Raw genomic sequence first — 23,472 nt, forward strand, 5'->3', positions numbered from 1 at the left:
ACACATAAATTCTGTTCTGTTTCCCCAATAATTAAAACAATCAAAACATCTGAATAATAATTATTTCAGTTTATCTTTTTTATTTTTATTCCAATAAAAATAATTTTAAAAGGGTCACAAACATTATAGACAGCATTTTGACCTTTACATTTTAGGGAAGCATATATTAGTTTGCTGAAGAAATAGATAGTAAAATTACCTGAATTTGAGTCTGGGAAGGATAAATAACAAATGCTTGTTTTCTGTAAAAGAAAGGAATGCAATTTATAACATACTATACTGATTCCAAAAGAGTACAATCAGTTTGGAGTTATTTCTGGACTAACCTCTTTGTCTGATAATTTTGCATGAGGAGGATATATTACCTAGGAAGAAACATATAAATGATGTTAACATCTTTTACACAAAATACTGAAGTTGCCATAATGCAACAAGTTCCACTTATCTTATCCTACCCAAGGCATGTAGTTTATGAAGCAAAGACTCACTTTCAATAATTCAAAGGAAATATATTCTGCTAATACTTAATTTCTTATGAAAAATTGAGGTATAACAAAAATTGAGTGCTTTCTCTATATACTTAACATCCAGAAGATGGGTGACACAGCAGTCTGCCAGTGTACCACGATTGTTTACAGGTATGGCTAATGTTAATATGACTAATTTAGACAGGTATTTGAAGGATGTGCAAAATTGACAGATAGGCCTGGATTTTGTGATCAGGAACAAAAGTGTATGACAGTGATTTGTATTTAAAATGCAATTTGCCATCACTTGAAACTTCGTGGAATCCTCTACAAACTCTAGGACTACATGACACATCAAAAGTTTGCATCTCCTCAACCGAATATACAGTTGGCCCTCCTTATCTGCGAGGGATTGGCTCCAGGACCTCCCGCTGATATTAAAAAATGCGGATGCTCAAGCCCCTTATATAGAATTGCATAGTATTTGCATATAACCTCTGCACATCCTCCCGTATACTTTAAATCATCTCTAGATTACTTATAATACCTAATACAATGGAAATGCTATGTAAATAGTTGTTACACTGCCTTGTTTAGGGAATAAGGACACTTTGAGGAGGCTCAATAATACTAAAGTCAGGAACTGTGGAGGCTGAGGGCTGAGGATCTTCAAGCGTTGAATGTCGAGACTTCAGAATTGCAGATGCTTTAGTTAGAAACATTGTTTCTAGGAAGCTGTCTCTTCTTTTTCTTTGCAAGGTAGCCTTTCTCTTCTATGAGTTTCTTGAGCTCCTTTGGGAACGCTGCTGCCGCCTCGGCATTAGCCGATGCCGATTCTCCCATGATCTTTACGTTCTTGAGGCTGTAGCACTTTACATAGCCAGCCAGCCATCCCTTACTAGCCTTAAACTCTTTTCTCTCGCTCTCATCAACCCTGTCACAGTAGTGCTCATAGAGACTAAGAGCTTTATCATGTATAATTTGGCCATTGACAGGGATATGCTTCTGTGACACGTCCTCTAGCCACACACTTAATGGTTTTTCAGTCTTCGCAAGCACTTTATCATGAACCAGCAAGACCATTTTGCCATTGTAGGGGCAGTACTAACATTTTATGCAGTCCTGGGTAGGTCTGTAGTCTAATGTAGTTTTTCTTTGTGTGGTTTTTTAAGTAGTTCAGTCTAGTTTTTGTACTGTTTCATGTAACACCATGGTCCTGAAAAAATGTTGTCTCGTTTTTACTGTGTACTGTACCAGCAGTTATGGTCGAAATGACAATAAAAAGTGATGACTTGACTTCCATGAATTTCAGCTTCTTTCTGCTTTACTGTGCTAATGCTCGATTCGTTCTTACCAACCTTACGGCCCACTTCGGAAAGCGATGTGCCACTTTTCAATAGATCTAACATTTCTACTTTCTTGGCGAGAGATAGCACTTTACGCTCCCTCCTAGCCTTTGAGGAATTGCTTTGACCATGTAATTGCTTTTTAGGAGCCATTTTTTCACAGGAACAAAGTAGTGAATGAACGAGACGCGAGGTGAACATTGCTTGAACAATGAGTGCTGCAAGAGCACTTCTGGGTTTTCTAGATTCACGGTTGGTTGAATTTGAGCATGCGGAACTCGCAAATAAGGAGGGCCGACTGTACTGAAGAATGCTAAGTGAATCACCTAGATCCTAAAAGAGCTTATGAAGGGTCGAATATTTAATTGAACAAAAACAATATAGAAGGAAAGTTAGTAATAAGGGATAAGGTAAAGAAAAATAAAAAGCCACTAGTCAGAATCGTGCTTATTATACTGACACATGGTGTCATGGCAGTACTATTGTGCAAGATATTAATATCACTACGTTAAAACAAATTAAAAAGTGTAAAAGAGGCATAGTATGGTAGTAGAATCACAAACATGAGAGAATCTGCAGATGCTGGAAATCCAAAGCAACACACACAAAATGCTGGAGGAACTCAGGAGGCCAGGCAGCATCAATGGAAAGGAATAAACAGTTTATGTTTCGGGCCGAGACGCTTCATCTGGACAGTGGTAGTGTTCATGAACCATTTGGAAATATGACGCTGACACACAGGATCTTGAAGCTGCTCACGCTTTTCACTGCTGACCCTTCAATGAGTGCTGGTATGCGTTCTCCCGACTTCCCCTTCCCGAAGTCCGCAATCAATCCCCTCATCTTGCTGACTGAGGGCGAGGTTGTTGGTGCAACAGCACTCAAGCAGCGGATTAATCCTACTCCTCTTCACTTGCTTGACATTATCTGTGATTCTACCAACAACAGTGGTGTCATCAGCGAACCTGTAGAAGGCACTTGATCAGTGACAAGCCACACAGTCATGAATGTCGAAAGAGTAAAGCAGTAAGTTAAGCTCACATCTTTGAGTTGTTATTATCAGCAAGGAGGCTATGTTATTACCAATCTGCACTGATTGTGGTTTCCTGATGAGAAAGTTGCAGAGAGGTACAGAAGCCCAGGTTCCGAGACTTGTTGATGAGCATTGAGGGGATGAAGCTGTTGAATGCCAAGCTGCAAATGATAAGCAGTAACCTGATGTACTGTATGTATTGCTGTTATCCAGATGCTCCAAAGCCAACCAGAGAGACAGTAAGATTGCACCTGCTGTTGTGGTAGGCAAACTGCAGAGTGTACAGGTCCCTGCTCAGACAAGAGTTATTTCTAGCCTTTTCCAACCTTTCATGGCACTTTATCACAGTAGGTGAGAGTGCTACTGGGTGATAGTCACTGAAACAGCCCACCCTGAACTTTTTGGGTACCAGTATGATTGATGCTTTTCTGAAGCAGGTGAGAATCTCTGACCACAGCAGTAAGAGGTTGAAGTGACTTGGCACGTGTTTTCTGTACCTTACCAGTTACATTTTGCATCAAGAGGGTTCACACTCTTGAAGGGTGTTCTGATTTCATAGAGTCACAGAGTACAGAAGCAGGCCTTCAGCCCATCTGTTCCATGCTGATCAAGATTCCCAGCAAAGCTCGTTCCATTTGCCCAAGCTTCAAACATGACCCTCTAAACCTTTCCTCTGTCCACGTGAATTTTAATTGTTGTCACTTTATCTGCCTCAACTATTTCTACTGGCAAGTCATTCCATATACTGACCACTCTCAGGAAAAAAACAGTTGCCCCTTGGGTTTGCACGGCAGCACCTCTACTTCCTCAAGAGTCTGCGGTGATTTGGCATGTCATCAAAAACCTTGGCAAACGTCAATAGACATGTGGTGGAAAGTGTGCTGACTGGCTGCAATATGGCCTGGTATGGGAACACCAATGCCTTTGAATGGAAAATCCTACAAAAGGTAGTGGATTCGGCCCAGCACATCACGGTTAAAGCCATTGCAACAATCGAGCATGTCTACAAGAAACGTTGCCATAGAAAAGCAGCACGCAGCATCAAAGATCCTCAGCACCAGGCCATGCTCTTTTCTTGCGGCTGCCATCAGATAGAAAGTACAGGTGCCTCAGGACTCACACCACCAAGTTCAAGAACAGTTGCCATCTCAATCACATATCCCTTGAACAAAAGGGGGCAACTACATTTATTCTACTTCTGGTGTTCCCACAACTGATGGTCTCACTTTGCCTCATGCTCATAATTTATTGCTATTTATTTATATTTGCATTTGCACAGTATATACTGTTCTACAGATTTGCTGACTATGCCCGCAGGAAAAAGAATCTCAGGGTTATATGTATGCACTCTGATAATAAATCTTACTTTGAAACTTTGATTTATTTATTATTATTTCTTTATTTTTGTATTTGTACAGTTTGTTATCTTTTGCACACTGGTTGAACACCCAGGTTGATGCGGTCTTTCATTGATTCTATTATGGTTATTATTCTATCATAGACTTATTATGTCCAAAAGAAACTGAATCTCAGGGTTGTGTGTGGTGACATAAATGTACTTTAATATTAAACTTACTTTCAACGTTGAATCGTCAGGAAATAGGGTCAGCTTAGTACACAACTTTTGCCACTTGTTAGGTAGGAGGTGGAATGGTATGCTACCAACCTAAGCTTCAAGTTGTATTTACTACATTTTATAACAGGGACATTACGAATCAAAATTTGCACAATGAAATCATAACGGGAAAAAAATTCAACTTTAAGAGGGCTGGAATATTGGCAATGATCAGATTCTTTCTGACTGTGACATACCCCTATAACTCGAGTGTCAGGAACTAATCTGAAAAATAGAAAACCTACAGCACAACACAGGCCCTTTGGTCCACAAAGTTGTGCCGAACATGGCTCTACCTTAGAAATTACCTAGGTTTACCTATAGCCCTCTATTTTTCTAAGCTCCATGTACCTATACAAAAGTCACTTAAAAGACCCTATCGTATCCGCCTCCACCATTGTTGCCAGCAGCCCATTCCATGCACTCACCACTCTCTGCGTAAAAAACTTACCCCTGACATCTCCTCTGTACTTACTCCCCAGCACCTTAAACCTGTGTCCTGTTGTGGCAACCATTTCAGCCCTGGGAAAAAGCCTCTGACTATCCACATGATCAATACCTCTCATCATCTTACAGACCTCTATCAGGTCACCTCTCATCCTCCGTCGCTCGAGGAGAAAAGGCTGAGTTCACTCAACCTGTTTTCATAAGGCATGCTCCCCAATCCAGGCAACATCCTTGTAAATCTCCTCTGCACCTTTTCCATGGTTTCCACATCCTTCCTGTAGTGAGGCGACCAGAACTGAGCACAGTACTCCAAGTGGGGTCTGACCAGGATCCCATATAGCTGCAACATTATTCTCAGCTCCTAAATTCAATTCCACGATTGATGAAGGCCAATACACCATATGCCTTCTTAACCACAGAGTCAACCTGCACAGCAGCTTTGAGTATCCTATGGACTCAGACCCCAAGATCCCTCTGATCCTCCACACTGCCAAGAGTCTTACCATTAATACTATATTCTTTTAAGCTTTAAAATCTCAAACTGTAATTGAAATATTAGACTCCATGCTAATAAAGATTAATTTTTAATCCAGATCAGTAAGGTAGCAGGTAAATTACTAGACAGTTTGCTATTACATAAGGTAAAGATTGCCCTGGTTAACTACATTATTATATCCATCAAAATGAACCAAGTTTGATTTATCAATTGAAAGCAAGCACTTCCAACATCATTTTTCTTTTGTATTTAAGTCTCTGGAGCGATGATCCTTCAATTCTTACCCCGAGACATCAACTATTCATTAAACTACCATCCAAAGACTGATAGAACAAAGTATTTATGCAATTAACTATCATAAGATCAAATATCTAAAAAAGGCTTTTAATTCGAGAAGCTGAATGTTTTGTCCAAAACTTTGTCATATTTTCCTTTCAACGTTTGTACCTTAACAAGTTAGTAGCCCAAATACGATTACAGATTTGCTTTTTTTTACATTAAAATGGTTGCCTGAGCTGCACGTATTACTAACTTAAACTATATTAGTTTTGAAGAAATTCAACTTGTTTACAAAAGGCGCAATTCCCTTAATGTAGCTAAGAAGCAATACATTAAATCCAAACAGGCCAATCAGCACAAATCTCATGCTTTGGAAATTGGAGATTGCCATTAGAGCAAACAAAAGCCCTTTGATAATACTGTACATAAAATACGAAACAATTATGTTTGGCTACATGTAAATGTTTTTTTTAAACTAAACTACTCCGATAAATAAATTCCCAAATTATCGAGTTTTGAACCCGTCACGAATGCATCTTTTTACATAAATGCGTGGGCTCTTTTACAAACAAAACATGGCCTTGCAACAAAGAATGAAGCACCATCTGTTACACGATCTCACGCAAGACTTAATATTGAAAGAGTACGGTTCAGAAACACGAAACTCTCCACATGGATCGCCGAAAGTGGTGATGTACAAAGCCAAGTTGCTGCAAGCAAACTATTTTCCTGCGATTGACTCACTTCAACAGCCTGCCCCAGCTCCAGGTCAAAGCCTACGACACAGATGCAGTGAACCCAGGCACTGAACCTATCCCAGGGCAGAAACGGAGATCTGTCGGGATCACACAGGTAATCTTTGCCAAGGACAACGCCATCCAAGAGGTCCTCCAAGTCATCTGCATCCCCTGTCAGACCCCGCAGAGCCATTTTCCTCCACAATTGACAAAATCCCGTCCAGTCCGACTGGACCAACGTCGCTCCGGCGTGATGACGCACTTATCTGCGTCTTACGTATGGCGTCACTAAAGGTGCACCGAATATTTTAGCTTTTGCTCTCAACTTTGATTTCATGAGGATGACATCTCGCTTATTTAGAAATGACGTAATAATAATGCGCAACTTGCACTAAATATCTGAATGACGGTGGCATTTAAGATCTCCTATTTCGATTCACTTGCACATCAGAACTCCACTCACCTAATACCGCTCAATCAGACATACATTCTGCCTTTTCGCTCCTGATTGGTAAAAGAACCCGGTCACATTTCCTTCCCGTGGCTTTGATTGGTTAATTTTCCACGTCAATCGACGGGGCCGGCCCTCATCGACTGCCCACTGAGCAGTGACGTCAATCGAGACCCTCCTCATCGCCCGGATTGTGATTGGCCGGCGGTTTGGCCGGCTCCCGGCCGCCATTGGCTGGGCGAGGTGCTCATCAGAGGGGAGCCGGCGCTTCCGCCATCGAGTTGTTGCCTATGCGTTGCGGTGAAGCTATGGCGGCTCGAGTGAGTTGGGGAGGACGTGTTACAGGCTCGGGCTCGGCGGAGAGCAACTCTCCACGCGAAGAATAGTTCCTGTTCCGTCTCGCGTCCGCAACGGCCGCGGGTGTTGGGAGAGCGCGCCCGCCTCAGAGGTGGCTTGTTTGTCGAAGGCGCGGCTTTCCCCTCCTCCGTGGATTGGTACTGGCTCGGCTCCCGGCGCACGATCGAAAGGATTTGTTTTGATTTCGGGTCACAAGTTCACGACTTTGGACTCGGCGATCAGGATCGATTCGAGCCTGAGGCCTAGCCGCGGAGCCCGCTTCCCTCGCATTTTGGCCGGGGAAGGTCCCACAAAGAGAGGCGCTTCCAGCTCCCTCTTCGCAGCAAGCGTCGAGGGCCGCCTCCGTTTGCCCGCTGGAGGGCTGACGATGTGCGAGGTACTGCTGTGAGACCAGCCTGCACAACGTGTTCTCGGGAGAGTGACTCAAATGCAGCGGTAACCTTGTCCCGCTAACTGGGGCAAAAACACTGTTTCTGCTTGCATACCGACCCTTTTCTCCGCAGTTTGCTGTGCTTATCATTCGTGTCTTCGGTTAATAAGTTTTTCTTATTTATTTATTTTACCGTTTTAAAAGCTAAATGACGGTAAATAAACTCCGACTTGATGGAATAATCGCACGGATCTGCAAGCAAGGACAGGAGATGCGTCGAATTGCTGCTGATTTATTGAAATGGATGTATTAATGGATGAAAGATGAATCTCTCGTTTTGTACAGAAATCGTCCGTGGATGTTGTGTGTAAATATTTGCACCTATATATAAATCCAGGTTGTTTATCATTTCTAATCCTAAACGATACTGTCACTCTGGATCAGGAAGTGGCTCAAGGCGAGTTTCCTCTCTTCACGTTAACTGAGGCTCGTCACCAGTCCCATATGCCTTCAGCACTAGCCATCTTCACCTGTCGGCCAAACTCTCACCCCTTTCAGGAGCGCCATGTCTACCTGGACGAGCCTGTCAAAATCGGTCGGTCGGTGGCACGCTGCAGACCAGCCCAGAATAACGCCACTTTCGACTGCAAAGTGCTTTCCCGAAACCATGCTCTTATCTGGTTCGACCGCAAAACGGGCAAGGTAAGGATTAAACACTTCTTCCACGTTGAAGTGGAAAACATAACATGAATTACTTGGAAGTCGTTCGCAGACTTACTGAGGTTGGGTGGCATTTTTCACATTTCCTTGAGCCAAATAGTACATTTAGTGAAAAAAATCGTCGTGCATTTAACTTGAGAACTAGTGACTTAACTGACTTGAGTTTGACTAAAATGTTATCAGTAAAATTTGACAAATGGGGAGGTTTCTGAAGATTATAACTAAAATATCAAAACTGCAGGTTTTTTGAGTAATTTTTGACTGCCCGTTTTCCTATCACACTGCAGATTACTAATAGGTTTAGAAATTGAGTTTAGATTTCCCCCTGTATTGTGCAGACCACGAGTTTTTGATTCAGTGCCTTCAGCATACCATTTTCCATTAGTTTCTAAAAGGATAGCAAAGCAAAAAAGTCAGTATTATAGATACGTACTGGTAATTTAAAACAAATCTAGAAAATGCTGTGAATTCAAAGCGTGTCAGGCAGTGAACTGAGTAGTTGGTTTTGTCAATTATCTTTTTCACAGAAGTAGCTCTGGTTAAAAAAAATCATCAATCTAAAAGTTAACTCTGTTTCTATCATTGCCAGAAAGAAAGATAAAGTCTGGCCTGTTGAGTGTTTCTAACAGAGTGTTCCCTGTTTTTAACTTGCATGTCAGTGTATAGAAAGAACCATAGTTTTGACTTTAAACATAATAACATTAGTTATTATCATTATATTTGCATTTCTTTTCCTTAAAATTTTCTTTAATTTTATCAACAATTATTATCCCTTTTAAGCTCCCCATCTGTAGAAAAACACTATTTAAGTAATGGGTTGTGCTTCATTTACGATATAGGTCAGTCAGCTTAAAAGTGACAGTTGAGAGACCCTTTTAGAAACAGTAAATTAGATGGAAGTAACAGCGACTTGGGTAAGTATGGACTAATTGTCAAGATAGATTAATGGATTGATTAATTAACTAGATTATACCTTGTGACGTAATAACAGAAAGAATGACGCCACAGTTTTTTTTACACTTGCGAAGTTTAAAAAAAGTAACAAAAAAAAACAGTAGTCGAAGACTCTGCTCCTTTTCTACCATTTTAGTTAGATCATGCTTGATCTTGAGCCACAGATCAACCTTCCTGCCCAAGTGTTCCCCTGAATTGTGCCCAAGACTCTGATTCTGGATTTGAATGTACTCAAGTCACTAGGTGCTCTCAGAAGACTACTGTTAACTCATTGCATAGGTCCAATAAAAAGCAATCTTGTCCAATACAGTTACAATGTCTTTTCCTGAGCTTTGACTACTTTATGTGATCTACATTGCAGTGTTTTAAATCAATGAAATTATTTTGCTACCCTTTCAGACGGGGACTAGCATCTCTTTGGTGGAAAGGGAGAGATGCATGTCTCTATCTGACTGGGTAGGAGAAATATTTTTTTTTCCTATTTATATGCTCTAATGATTAGAGGAAACAAGTTGTTTCCTCCAATCATTAGAGCATAAAACATATGACATAGAAGCAGTGGTGGGCCATTTGGCAAGTTGGCTGGATCTGCACTGCCTTTGAATAAATTTATGGCTGATCTGCCTCTCGTCCATTTTCTTGTCCTCTTCCCAATCTGTTAATTCCTTTAAACTCCAAAAATCTATCGATCTTCATTTTGCATTTTCTTCTTTGGGTAAAGGGAACAGCACTCCAGGTGTGATGTCAAACAGGCCTTATGTAATTGTAGTAAGATATCTTTACCTGACTGCATGAATCCTTTTGCAATAAAGGCTGTTGTGCTGTTTGCATCCTCAATTTCCTACTGCATTTAACTTTCAGTGACTTGTAACAGGTTATTTGGGCACCTTTGCTCAGTGTTTCTCAACATGTCACCATTAAAAAAAAATCAGCATCTCTCTTTTTCTAACATAAGCTGCCTTACCTTAATCCTTTATCACTGAGAGCCACTATGCATCCTCATTACTATCCCATTCTGCTCTAGGTTTGAAACATAAGCAAAATTCGAAATGCTATATTCAGTTATAGATTTTGAAGATTTGTGGCCCAGCAACAAATTTCTGTGGTATTTCACTAGTTGCAGTCTGTGAACCTGAAATGGAGCCATTTTTTTTCCAGTTCTTTGTTTATTTCTGTCAACCCTAGTGTGTTATCCCTTGGTGGTTCACCAAAGTTATCTGTGGGGTCTTACTAAAAATCTGCTGAAAATCCAAACACCCCACATCCACTATTAGACTTTTTATATCTCAAGTAGTTAGATATGAGGAATGTGGTAGAATTTTGAAATTGACAGACTTTTGGACATTCGATTAAACAATGAGGAAAATGGTGTATCTGTAAAGGATAGTACACAAAATGCTGGGGGAATTCAGCAGGCCAGGCAGCATCTGTGGAAAAACCGTTGCCATTTCAGGCCGAGACCCATCTTCAGGACTGGATAGGAAGGAGAGAAGTCCAAGTAATAGGGTGGGGGAGGGAGGAAGTAGTATAAGGTGGCAGGTGATGGGCGAAACCGAGAGCCCAAAACGTCAACTGTTTACTCTTTTCCACAGATGCTGCCTGGCCTGCTGAGTTCGTCCAGCATTTTGTGTGTGTTGCTTTGGATTTTCTTGTGTTTGTGGATATTGACCAGTGGATTGGGCAGAGATGTAATAGTTTAGAATTGAAATTCAATTGAAAAAACAGATGTGATACATTCTGTTAAGAATGAAAGAAGACCACCTGAACTAAATTATGTAAGTGGAGAGAGCAAGAAAATGAACTTTATTAAAAAAAAATCTCAGGTGGAGGCAGGACAAAAAGGTTGATAAAATAAGAAAGATCGCTGTCTTTTAAAAATTGGAACATAATATTCATGTTAATAAGTTAAGGTGGAACTATATATAACAGTAGTTCTGTCATGCTGGGGAAGTGTATCCAATTCTCCAGTATACTTTAGGAAGGGTGAAGACTTTGGAGAAGATACAAAAAGATTTACTGCAGGATGTTGGGGGCGGTGAGATTTAATATGAAAACTTGTTTACAGGAGAGATATGTTAAAAAGATATTTGATAGATTTCTTTAAAATTGCAAATAGAGTAGTTAAAGTAAGTACAGAGTGACAGTTTCCAATTGCTGTATTTGATAATAGGAAGACACTGATTTAATATGATTAAGTGTACTGGAGCAATGGTTATGTTACCGGACTAGTAACCCAGACGCCTGGATGCACAGTCTAGAGCCCAGTTCACAGTTGCTCTCAACAGCTTTGGAATTTTTAAAAAAATTAAATGTCATTTGTAATTATGACCATAAAAACTATTGAATTATTGCAATAACCCATCTGGTTCACCAGCTACCTTTTTGCCATCTTTACCCAGTTTGACCTTAATGTGACTCCAGACTTATGGCAGTGCAGTCGATTCTGAAATGCCCAAGGAAGAGATTTTGTTGTTACATAAAACCACTGTGCTAAAGCAGAAAAAAGAATGAAACCAGACGAGCCACTCATCTTAAATTAAAGCACCACATTTGTACAGTCCCAACACAGTTGACTTTGCATTTCCTCTTCTGAAACATCTATAAACCAGTATGTAAAAGATACCAAGCCATTGCCCTTGCAGATTGTATTGTGCAGCTAATGTGCCAGACAGCCTGTGAATTTATCTAACAGAGAGGAGGAAGAGGGAGCGGCTTGGGACGAGTCAAAATTGATTACAAACCTCATGAGGTTTCATAGTGTTAGTGCAAGTGTCAACAGAAATCCTGATTCAGATTCTCCAGATCCACAAGATTTGGAGGAGACACTCGGGGCGGGAGGAAGGGATCAAGGATTGAACATTCACATAGGCTGCATTAATGTGCACCATCTCACACATTGCTTGGTAATATCATATTGACTAGGATAGCTGAGTCTTGAAGGACACAAGATCCATACTGGGTCTGCAGCAGGTAGTGAGTGAGTCAATATAAAGGATAACCTAACTTGTGTTTGTCCTTGCCAATTTCCCTCTGGCAGGTGCATTTGTCTATGGTGTCTTTGATATCAACATAGAACTGTGAAGTGCAGTATAGGCCCTTTACCTCATAATTTTGTGCCAACCTTTTAACTTATTACAAGATCAATTGAAGCTTTCCCTCCCACATTTCATCCATGTGCCTGTCTAAGAGACCCTAATATATCTGTCTTTATCAACACCCCAGCAGTGTGACCTATGCACTTGCCACTCTCTGTGTAATAACAAAGATGGGACCCAACTCTGACATCCTCCCCATGCTTTCTTCCAATCATCATAAAAGTATGTCTTCTCTTGTTAGCCATTGTCCCCCTTGGGGGGAGGGGGGGGGGTAGGAAGGCATTGGTAACACACAGTCTCTGCCTCTTGTCATTTCATGCACCTGTCAATTTGTTTCTCGTCATTTGATTTTAACGTCATTTCCTTGAGTGCTCTATGGCACTAGAATCATACATGGAAATTGAAGTGCAATAAATTTGGTATTTGATTACTAGTTTCACTGAGATACTGGCAGTAGAACTGTACTTCCCATGATCAGTAATCTCATCTGGAATATCCTTTACCATTACAGTCAAGTTGGGGTATCAACCCTGCTTTAATGAGCAGTTCCACGCAAACCTAGGAATTGTATGGTAGCCTGTTGAAGCCTAAGTACATGTTTGGTAACTGGCAATAAAACGTAACAGAGTTGACTGTGGATATTGCATCCTAGTTACCTAGATACACAAGTCTGGGCAGTACAATATGAAGAGCAAGCTGTAGCTCATGTAGCAAGCTCCCCCACTCCATGCAGCTGATGGACTCAAAAGAATGACAGAGACTGGTGCAGTTCGGTACCAGCAATGCCACAAGAGTTGCATGTCAGCATTGAACTCTGTGTTCAACTGCTTAATGGACTCCAGCTCCAGTATTTTTCCCCGGGGTTTACTCCTGAAGCCTTCCCCTTGAGTGGGTATAGTCGCAAGGCAGTGGAGGTTTGAGATCAGAGTTTTCTTTCTGGAGCTGCCAACCACGGCTGACAAACTCCATCTGCCCGAAGCAAATGTTTTTTTTTAGGTGCCAGTAACTAGTTTTAAGGCAAAGGATGCCATAGGACTAATCAATCCCACAATCAATTGATCAGAGACAAAGCTTTGCATTTCTTCACAGTTAATTGTGAATAGTTGTGAATAACTAAACCAAGTTGGGGGTTCCAGAATATTTCTATCTCCAGTATGTAAGTGCTAAGAATAACGCTGAATCATTGAAGACACTTTCCCCATCCAGCAAACTGTCTCATTCAAAAGCTCCCTTCAGAAAAGTGCTGTAGGGCTATTGAAATAAAATCTTCACCCCAAGTTTCCTTCCTCGGGCAGTTAATCTGATAACCATTCTAGTTAGCCCTCCATCCCCTCAATCTATTACCTCAGTCACTGCCCTGTAACCGCTTTAAACCACTTTTTAGTAATATGCTGGTACTTTTATTCCATGTGTAGTTTAAGTTTTTTTATATAAATTTTATCTTTTATAATTATTGAATTTTTTTTGCATTTCACACCAATGCACTGTAGCAAATTCCTAATACGTGTAAATATAGTGAATAAAATTGATCCTTGATCCTAAAGCACTCTCAACAAATGTAGCCAGAGGTATAGAGTCCTTCTTGAGATCTCCATAATTATAAAAGCCCATTTTCAGCCAATTCTTTTCATTCTGCAAGATGATAGGAAATAGCTGAGAGCATGGAATATAGTGAAGCATATGGGATCGAGCAATGTCCTCAGTTCAGTGCTGAGGACTTTCACTCTTAAGGCAGCCAAGCTGTTTCAGTGCAGTTTCAATACTGAGGAATTAGCTGGGTACATCCTGTACATAAAAAGCTAGACGTGCCTAAGTCGCTTAACTACTATCCAACCAGTTTAGAGTTAATCGTAGCAGTTATGGAAGCTCTTGTTTACAGTGCTGTCAAGTGACATCACTTACTAGTAACCTGCTTGGACAGGACACTCTGCTCCATCCCTCATGACAGACGGTAGGAAAGTTGACCATGGGGCAGAATTCCAGAGGAGAGGTGAGAGGAACACAGGGCAGCAATTGAATGAGTATGGCAGCAAGGTGAAGCGAAAGTCAATTACTTCCAAAGGGTTGATGGGAATGGATGTTGGAGATTGATCATCTTAGCTGAAGATGTGATCGATGAAGTCCGCAGATCAGTGTCTCTAGTGTAACTTCCTTTGGCTATTCATTCACTGGTCTTCCTTCTAAAGCAGTAAACGTCTTCATATTCAGTTCTGTTGATAAGTACTCAGCAAATAAACCATCTGGGTGTGCAGCAGGACCAGCACATAGAGATTTGTGCTGAGAGGTGGCAATGACGATATCCAACAAGTGTAAGTCTAATATTCTGTGGCAAAGCTGTGGCTAAATCTCCCAGCATCAATATCCATAGGTCACAGATGATCCAAAATTGACCAATATCAGTCACACATATATACTGTGGCTGCATACCCACAGAGAAGGTTTGTAAATAAACTCAGCAATCCAACCATGTACAACTGAGATTGTGAATATGATGGAATCCTCTCTGTTTGTATGGGTGTAACTTCAAGAACAAGCAAGATAAAGCTGCTTGCTTGCTTGATTTGCACTTGCATTCAATCCTTCCACCACTTGTGTAGATGGTTTACAGTGATTACCATCAATAAACTCTGCTGAAATTATATGCCTCAACTACCAAGAAAGACAAGTACTTCAGCTGCATGGAATTACCATGAACTGCAGGATCTCATCCATATCATGGGAGTATTTGCTTTTGTACATCTCAGCATGTTATAAATTCGAGAATTCCTCTCCAAGAGAATTGTGGGAATATTTTCACTCAAAGAAAATTTGTTTATTATTGTCACATGGGTAATTTCATACATAAATTAAGAAAGGAAAATCTGGATTAAGAGTATAGTGTAAACACAAAGAAATCTACAGATGCTGGAAATTCAAGTAACACACAAAATGCTGGTGGAACGCAGCAGGCCAGGCAGCATCTATAGGAAGAAGCACTGTCAACGTTTCAGGCCAAGACCCTTTGTCAGGACTACCTGAAAGAAAAGATAGTAAGAGATTTGAAAGTAGGAGGGGGAGTGGGAAATATGAAATGATAGGAGAAGACAGGAGGGGCTGGGTTGAAGCTAAGAGCTGGAAGGGTGATCGGCAAAAGGGATACAGAGCTGGAGAAGGGAAAGGATCATGGGATGGGTGGCCTCGGGAGAAAGAAAGGGGGACGGGAGCACCAGGGGAGATGGAGAATAAACAAAGAGTGATGGGCAGAGAGAGAACAAAAAGGGGAACTGGGGAAAAATAAATATATCAGGGATGGGGTAAGAAGGGGAGGAGGGACATTAACAGAAATCAATGTTCATGCCATCAGTTTGGAGGCTACCCAGGGAATATAAGGTGTTGTTCCTCCAACCTGAGTGTGGCTTCATCTTGACAGTAGAGGAGGTCATGGGTAGACATATCAGAATGGGACGTGGAATTAAAATGTGTGGCCACTGGGAGATCCTGCTTTATCTGGCGGACAGAGCGTAGGTGTTCAGCGAAACGTTCTCCCAGTCTGCATCAGGTCTCTCCAATATATAAAAGGCCTCACCAGACACAGTATACCACACCAGCAGACTTACAGGTGAAGTGTCGCCTCACCTAGAAGGACTGTCTGAGGCCCTGAATGGTGGTGAGGGAGGAAGTGTAAGGGCAGGTGTAGCAGTGTAGTGTAACAGCTAAAGAGAAAGTGCAGTGCAGGTAGCTGAAGTATAAGGGCCATGACAAGGTAGATTGAAAGATCAGGAGTTTGTCTTCACATGTCCACATGTCTGTTCAAAGTCTGCCTTGAGCTTGGTGACACATATTCTCAAACATGATACTAAAGGAGGAGCTGGTCTGATGTGATGTAGGTATTTATAATCCAGGGTTCAAGAAAATGACTCGCCATAATCTTTAAAGACATCTGCGGATAGGCAATTAAGAACAAGTCAGTGTTAATCACTTTCTTTAGGCAACAAATTCAGAATGCACAGTATAGTCAATGCAATTCAATAATTGCATTCATAAAAAGAGGTTAGAAAAAATGAATGAAAAGTGTTGCAATGCTGATGGGAATGAAAATAAACTCACTTTCTAGCTGTCTTTTATCCATTTTTTTTTCTCCTGGCCTTGTTCATTTCTTATGCCTCTTGTCACCCTTTTCTCACACTGTCCTGAGTCTCAATGCCAACTGCCTCTTGCTGTGTACTTGCTTTACTATGCTTCACATCATGAATGGTTGAGGAAAGGAGGTACGATTAATGAATAAGAGTGAAAGATGTATGACAGAAACTCATCCTAGAACTCAGCCCCCTGCTTTGTTGCATTTTGATAGCTCTTCCATCAGAATAAAAAAAGTCTAGTTATGTATTAATTGGTGCGTTGAATCATAAAATCTAAATGTGAATCTTGTAGGTAGTTTGATGTGTGCAATACAAAATGCTTAAATGTTCATGAGAAATCAGATGATTCATCATTTTTATAAAAGCAATATAGAGCCATATAAAATACATTGTAAACTACTAGAATGCAGCATGTTCCTTCCCCACTTAAAAGTGGTAAAATTTCCGTTATAAGTAAATACTGAGTTTATACAGTTAAGAAGACATAACTCTGTCAAGTAATCTTGCAGAGGGGTCTGTACATTGTAAATAGATGGCTTTTATGACCCTTGACTGACTGGTGTTGCAAGAAATCTGATAAGTAAAAAATAAAATACATCAGTGAAGTATATCTTGTATGTAATATTTAAAAAAATCATGGTTGTAGAACTATTTTTTCCCAAGGAAATCGACATCGGCCACCTTATCCTGATATTGAATCTCATTCATAATTCCAAATAACATACTGGGTGGTAAGGTATCATAGTGGTATCACAACGCTTTACAGTACAAACAATCCCCACCACTGCCTGTAAGGAGTACGTATACTCACCTCGTGACCGCATGTGTTTCCTCTGGGTGCTGCAGTTTCCTCCCACAGTCCAAAGACATACCAGTTGGTAGGTTAGTTGGTCATTGTAAATTGACCTGTGATCAGGCTAGGATTAAATGAGGGTTTCTGGGTGGCGTGGTTCAAAGGGTTGGGAGGGCCTATTCTGCGTTGTTTCTCAATAAATAAAATAAAACTCTTGATGGATCAGGATAAAAAAACTCCAACTGAACTGTTGCCTCTAGTGATTTGTTCTCGATCAGCTTGAAACTAAAAATATTCATGTCCAAAGGTTCTAAGTATAATGACTGTTTTTCACACGTCTGCAGTTAAGAGCAAAATAATTTCAGAAACAGATTGTACAATGTACCATTAACTGAGGGAACTGTGGACCCCGTTTGGGACCCCCTGATTTTCTTTGATAATGAGAATGCTGTCAAGGTAGTTTTTGTATCATAGATGACCATGCTTAAACTAAGAGGAAATTACATGGCAGCTCAGAGTGGCCGTGTAAAATAAAAGCACTTTATTCACATTAATGAAAATTCCTCTTGCATATGAGAAAAGGTTATTTCATCATTAAAATATTTTGCAATTAACACTGAAAATGTTCAATATCAGATAAGGTGGGCTATCATCAGTTAGTCAATGGTATAAATAATCAAGAATGGCAAAGTGACAGTGGTATAATGGTATTTAGTATATACCCTAGCAAAGGGTGTATAATATTAAGAAATGTAAACAATACCTACTGTTGAGTAGCTTGGCTTACTCTAACTGATACTTCAACCACTTTGACAGAATTTTACTGCATCTGAGATTTGCATAAATTGAACAAACAAAATATCATGAATATTTGAAGTCTGAAATAGGAACAAAAAATGCTGGAAATGTGTAGCCAAGCAGGCAGCATCTTTGAAGGGCGAGCATAAATTACTACGCTTCATTTCATGACAAATGGTGGTTCCAAATGAATCCACTGGCATTTAACCATTTGAATAGCAGCAAATCTGGAATTTCTGTGCATGGAACATCCAAATTTACTGAATGACAGATGGTGTCATTTCAGCTTGTTGCAATTCTCAAGCATTTATTTGTCGAATTCCTTCTCCAACCCAGCACATGATCTGAGTCCCGTTGGTTTTAGAGATTTCAGTGTTGCACTTGTATACAGTTTGCTTTAAATGTTTTAAAGTCTAAGCAGCATTCAATAAGTGGATTTACTCAACCTCAAAACACTGAGCTCTTTCAATTACAAACCAATTGGAATGAACAATGGAAAAATAAGGGTTGCAAATGTATTATTCTCCAATGAGCTGTAATAGAATAAACAGTAGCCTTACATAGGTATTGCTGTTAATGGAGGGCTATTAGTCTGGATGCAAAAAGATGGGATTAGTCTGGATGCAAGTAGGTAGAAGACCAGACTGACATGAACTAGATGGGCTGAAGGGCTTATTTCTCTGCTGTAGTGCCCTATGACACATATTTTGTAGTTAACAATGGGGGGAATTGTGCACTGTGCAAACCAGGATGTTTAATTTGTAATATTCCAGGCATGGTCTTGTACAGAAAGCTCAGCAAATTAAATGAATGGAGGAGAAAAGAAATAAATCATTTATTTTTTCTCCAGCATAATTAAGGTATGAGCAAATATTATTCTAAACATATAAAATTGAGTATTCAAGAACTTGAAGCACGTTTTGCAGCAATTAGGATTAGTCAAAGTTAGATTTATTATCAGAGTACATATTAAACAGGATCAATAGACAACAAACTGCAAATGCATATGATAATAAAGAGCAATAAATAACAAGCATGAAATAACAAGAGTCCTTAAAGTGAGACCATTGGTTGTGAGAACACCTGAAGAGAACGAGTGTTGTTATCCCCTTTTGCTCAAGAGCTTGATAGTTGAGGGGTAGGAACTGTTCTTGAACCTGGTGGTGTGAGTCCTGAGGCACCCCTACTTTTTATCTGATGGGAGCAGCAAGAAAACAGCATGGCCTGGGTGCTGTGCATCTTTGATGGGTGCTGCTTTTCTACAGCAACATTTCATATAGATGTGCTTAATGGTTGGGAGGTATTTACCTGTGATGTACTGGGTCAAATCCACTACCCATTGTAGGATTTTCCACTCAAGGGCATTGGTGTTCCCATACCAGGCTGGCAAGCAGCCAATCAGCACACTTTTCACACATCTATAGAACATGCTGAATCTTCACAGACTCCTGAGGAAGTAGAGGCACTGTTGTGCTTTCTTTGCAATTATATTTATATGATGTGTCTACGACATTTCCTGAGAGATAGTGTCACCCAGGGATTTAAAGTCACTGAGCCTCTCCACCTCTAATCCTCCGATGATTACTGGCTCATGGACCTCTGGTTTCCCTCTCTTGAAGTCTACAATCAGTTCCTTGGTCTTATTGACATTGAATGAAAGGTTGCTGTTATTACACCACTCAGCCAAATTTTCAATCTTCCTTCTGTGTGCTGATTCATCGCCACCTTTGATGTGGCTCACAGCAGTGGTGTCAACTGCAAACTTGTATACAGTGTTGGAATTGTACTTAGCTGCACATTCATAGGTGTAAAGCGAGTAGAGCACGGGGCTAAGTACATATTCCTATGGTGCACTTGTGCTGATGAAGATTGTGGAGAAGGTGTTTTTGCCAATTCTAACTGACTAGAATCTGCAAGTGAGGGAATCTAGGATTAAATTGCACAAGGGGTATTGAGGCCTAAGTCTTGGAGTTTACTGATTAGTTTTCTAGGGATAATGGTATTAAATGCTGAGTTGGAATTGATAATAAGCATTCTGATGTATGTATCTTTCCTGTCTAGATGTTCCAGGGTTGTCTGAAGAGCCAATGAGTGGGCTTCTTTTGTAGACCACTGTAGTTTCAAAAGGAATATCATTTGCATTCACTACTCCAGAGAAAGTAAGCTGAATTTGTCCTACCTCTTTATAGCACATACAAAATACTCTGCAGCTGCTGTGGTCAAAGCAACACGTACAACACGCTGGAGGAACTCAGCAGGTCGGGCAGCATTCGTGGAAACAAGCAGTCAATGTTTTGGGCTGAGACCCTTGGTCGGGACTGAACAAGGAGGTGGCAGGGGCCCTATAAAGAAAGTGGGGGAAAGTGGAAGGTGCCAGGTAAAAAACCAATCAGAGGAAAGATCAAGGGGTGGGGGAGGGGATAGGCAGGAGAGGTGAAGGAGGAATGTAAGGGGAAAGCACTATGGGTAGTAGAAGAAGGTGAAATCATGAGAGAGATGATAGGCAGCTGGAGGAGGAGGCAGAGTGAAACTGGGATGGGGAAGGGAGGGGGAGGGAATTATCAGAAGTTGGAGAATTCAATGTTCATACCAAGGGTTTGGAGACTACCCAGACGGTACATGAGGTGTTGCTCCTCCAACCTGAGCTTGGCCTCATCATGGCAGTAGAGGAGGCCATATATGGACATATCCAAATGGGAATGTGAAGCAGATTTGAAGTGGGCGGCAACAGGGAAATTCTGTCTGTTGTGGCAGACGAGGCGGAGGTGCTCGACGAAGCGGTCCCCCAATCTGCATCAGGTCTCACCGATGTAGAGGAGGCCGCACAGGATGCAATAGATGACCCCAACAGACTCTCAAATGAAGTGTTGCCTCACCTGGAAGGACTGTGGCCTTCCAATTCAGGCAACATCCAAGTAAACCTCCTTTCCCCATCCTTCTTGTAATAGAATGACCACAAGTGAATGAAATATTCAGACAGACAGACATACTTTATTGATCCCGACGGAAATTGCATTTCGTTATGGTCGCACCAACCAAGAATAGTGTAGAAACATAGCAATATAAAATCATAAATAAACAAATAATAAGTAAATTATACCGAGTGGAAATTAGTCCAGGATCAGCCTATTGGCTCAGGGTGTCTGACTCTCCGAGGGAGGAGTTGTAAAGTTTGATGGCCACAGGCGGAAATGACTTCCTATGACGCTCAGTCAATGAGTCTCTGGCTGAATGTACTGCTGTGCCTAACCAGTACATTATGGAGTGGATGGGAGGCATTGTCCAAGATGGCATGCAATTTGGACAGCATCCTCTTTTCAGACACCACTGTCAGAGAGTCCAGTTCCACCCTCACAACATCACTGGCCTTACGAATGAGTTTGTTGACTCTGTTGGTGTCTGCTACCCTCAGCCTGCTGCCCCAGCACACAACAGCAAACATGATAGCACTCGTAGAATATCCTCAGCATCGTCCGGCAAATGTTAAAGGACCTCAGTCTCCTCAGGAAATAAGAGCTGACTCTGATCCTTCTTGTAGACAGCCTCAGTATTCTTTCACCAGTCCAGTTTATTGTCAATTCTTATCCCCAGGTATTTGTAATCCTCCACCATGTCCACACTGACCCCTTGGAAGAAGACAGGAGGCCTTAGCCCTCCTCAGGTCCACCACCAGCTCCTTAGTCTTTTTCACATTAAGCTGCAGATATGGCTTAACCAGAGTTTTCCTTATTCTTGAACAGTGTGGCTCAACTAACAAGCAAGTGTTCCATCTGCCTTCTTTACTCTTCCAAACACTTTCAGAGAGTTATGGATTTGAACCCCAAGAGTTCACTGCACACCAATATTATGTGGGTAAAACACATGGCAAGACCCTTATCCACTCTTATTGAAACTTTGAACAACAGTGTGGAATCAAAATGCTCAGGAGATCAATAAGCTCTTAGTTCCTGTACGGGACTTTTACATGGTCAATGAAATATTTTCAATTTTAATTAATTGTGCAAATTAAAATTGCACAATTGCAATTTTATTTCAATATTTTACTCTCCCAAGTGTAAAGATTTAGCATGTCTTCTTTGTTATTTAAGAGTAGGCATTCAAATTCCTAAAGGTAGAAGCAATCTCACTGAAGGTACTCTGAACTGATTTTATATGCGAAAGCTTTATTGATATCAAAAGGATTTAAGTGATATAGTACAAATTTACTGGGGGTGGGGATCTTAATTAGGCTTAATGCTGCTGTGGGTTGATTTAAAGAAAATTTTGAATAATTATTAAGTAGATTAAATTATTAAGTTACATTTGTTTGCAACACCGGTCTACTGGGTTAGAATTTCTAAGGGGCTGAATTTCTTCTTCACACTTTTGGATATTGTGTTTGCTATGTACCACTGTATCATCAGGTATATGAATGAAACTTCTGATATGCAGAACATAAAATCAAGAATAAGCTAATGGTTTTATTTAATTTGGTTAAATGTGCCTGTCATTTATTTTCTTTAAGGCAATTTTAACATTTGTAGGCCATATTTATGTAGCAATTGTTGAGGTAGCAAAAATAATTTGCATGTGCTTTTGAACTAATGTTCCTAATTTCTATGACATGTTCTCAGTTAAAAGTCTATATTAGAAACTAAGAACGTGGTTTGGGAAGAGAAAGACCTGGAAAATGTGTATAGGAAAGCAATAGTTTGAAAGGTTGGAGTTGAAGAACTTTGCAATGAAATAATAAATGACTAGGTGCTGCAATTTGAAAGTATTAATTTCAAAATGGGACGATAGATGTGGTTAATACTGAGAGTTTTGACAATCTATATAAAAAGCAATTTGAAATCCCATGGTTTTTGAATTTCGGCTCGTTTCCCCTGGAGGTTCCTTGAGATTTCTTTCCTCCCCTTTCTATGTACCCTGGAGTCCTAAAGCTTTCTGTTGCACTCTTTTATTGTAATTAAACTTGTCTCCTTCAGTATGTAATAGGAATCGAAGTTGATTGCTTCTGGAGAGGTTTAATCTTGTTACACTGTGCTTTTCCAATTTTATGAACTGTATTTGTTTTTGACAAAGGAAAAAGCATATGCAGTTTGGGCAATCACTTTGCAGGACATATCCTTTCAATTCTCTAAAGTGATGATGAACTTCTCATTACTTGTCATTTTATTTCTGTTTTGGTCCCACTCTAAAATCTGTATTTTTTCTCAAATGCTGTTCTGATGAAGATTAACATGAGCTCAAGGTGCAGCACCTCTTTCAATTTGCCACATTACAGTCTTAAGGACTTAACAATAAATTCAACAATTTCAGATAACCATCTTTTCCTGTTTTTGTCGGAACTGGTTATTTCTGATAAAAGGTTGTATTTCTAAAATACCAACACTTTTTCTCTCATCAGTTGAATA

The 23,472-nt window shown here is 40.5% G+C and overlaps 2 protein-coding genes across 6 annotated transcripts in view; one reads left to right on the forward strand and one right to left on the reverse strand.

Annotated features, from left to right (window-relative positions):
- Nucleotides 1–6,679, reverse strand: part of dennd6aa (DENN/MADD domain containing 6Aa) — an 84,098-nt gene extending 77,419 nt beyond the window's left edge. The window contains exons 1-3 of the mRNA XM_059944194.1: nt 6,428–6,679; nt 327–365; nt 200–242 (exon numbers count right to left, since the gene is read on the reverse strand). Of these exons, the coding sequence (XP_059800177.1) occupies nt 200–242; nt 327–365; nt 6,428–6,613 (268 nt within the window). The 5' untranslated portion in view covers nt 6,614–6,679. The remainder of the gene's footprint in view (nt 1–199; nt 243–326; nt 366–6,427) is intronic.
- Nucleotides 6,680–8,102: 1,423 nt separating this feature from the next.
- The window catches only part of slmapa (sarcolemma associated protein a), a 190,373-nt gene continuing 175,003 nt past the window's right edge, over nt 8,103–23,472 (forward strand). For all 5 annotated transcript variants that reach the window (XM_059944200.1, XM_059944198.1, XM_059944203.1 and 2 more), the window contains exon 1: nt 8,103–8,300. In XM_059944200.1, coding sequence (XP_059800183.1) covers nt 8,103–8,300 — 198 coding nt within the window. The remainder of the gene's footprint in view (nt 8,301–23,472) is intronic.

Source organism: Hypanus sabinus, chromosome 19 (assembly GCF_030144855.1).
Source record: "Hypanus sabinus isolate sHypSab1 chromosome 19, sHypSab1.hap1, whole genome shotgun sequence".
NCBI lineage: Eukaryota > Metazoa > Chordata > Chondrichthyes > Myliobatiformes > Dasyatidae > Hypanus > Hypanus sabinus.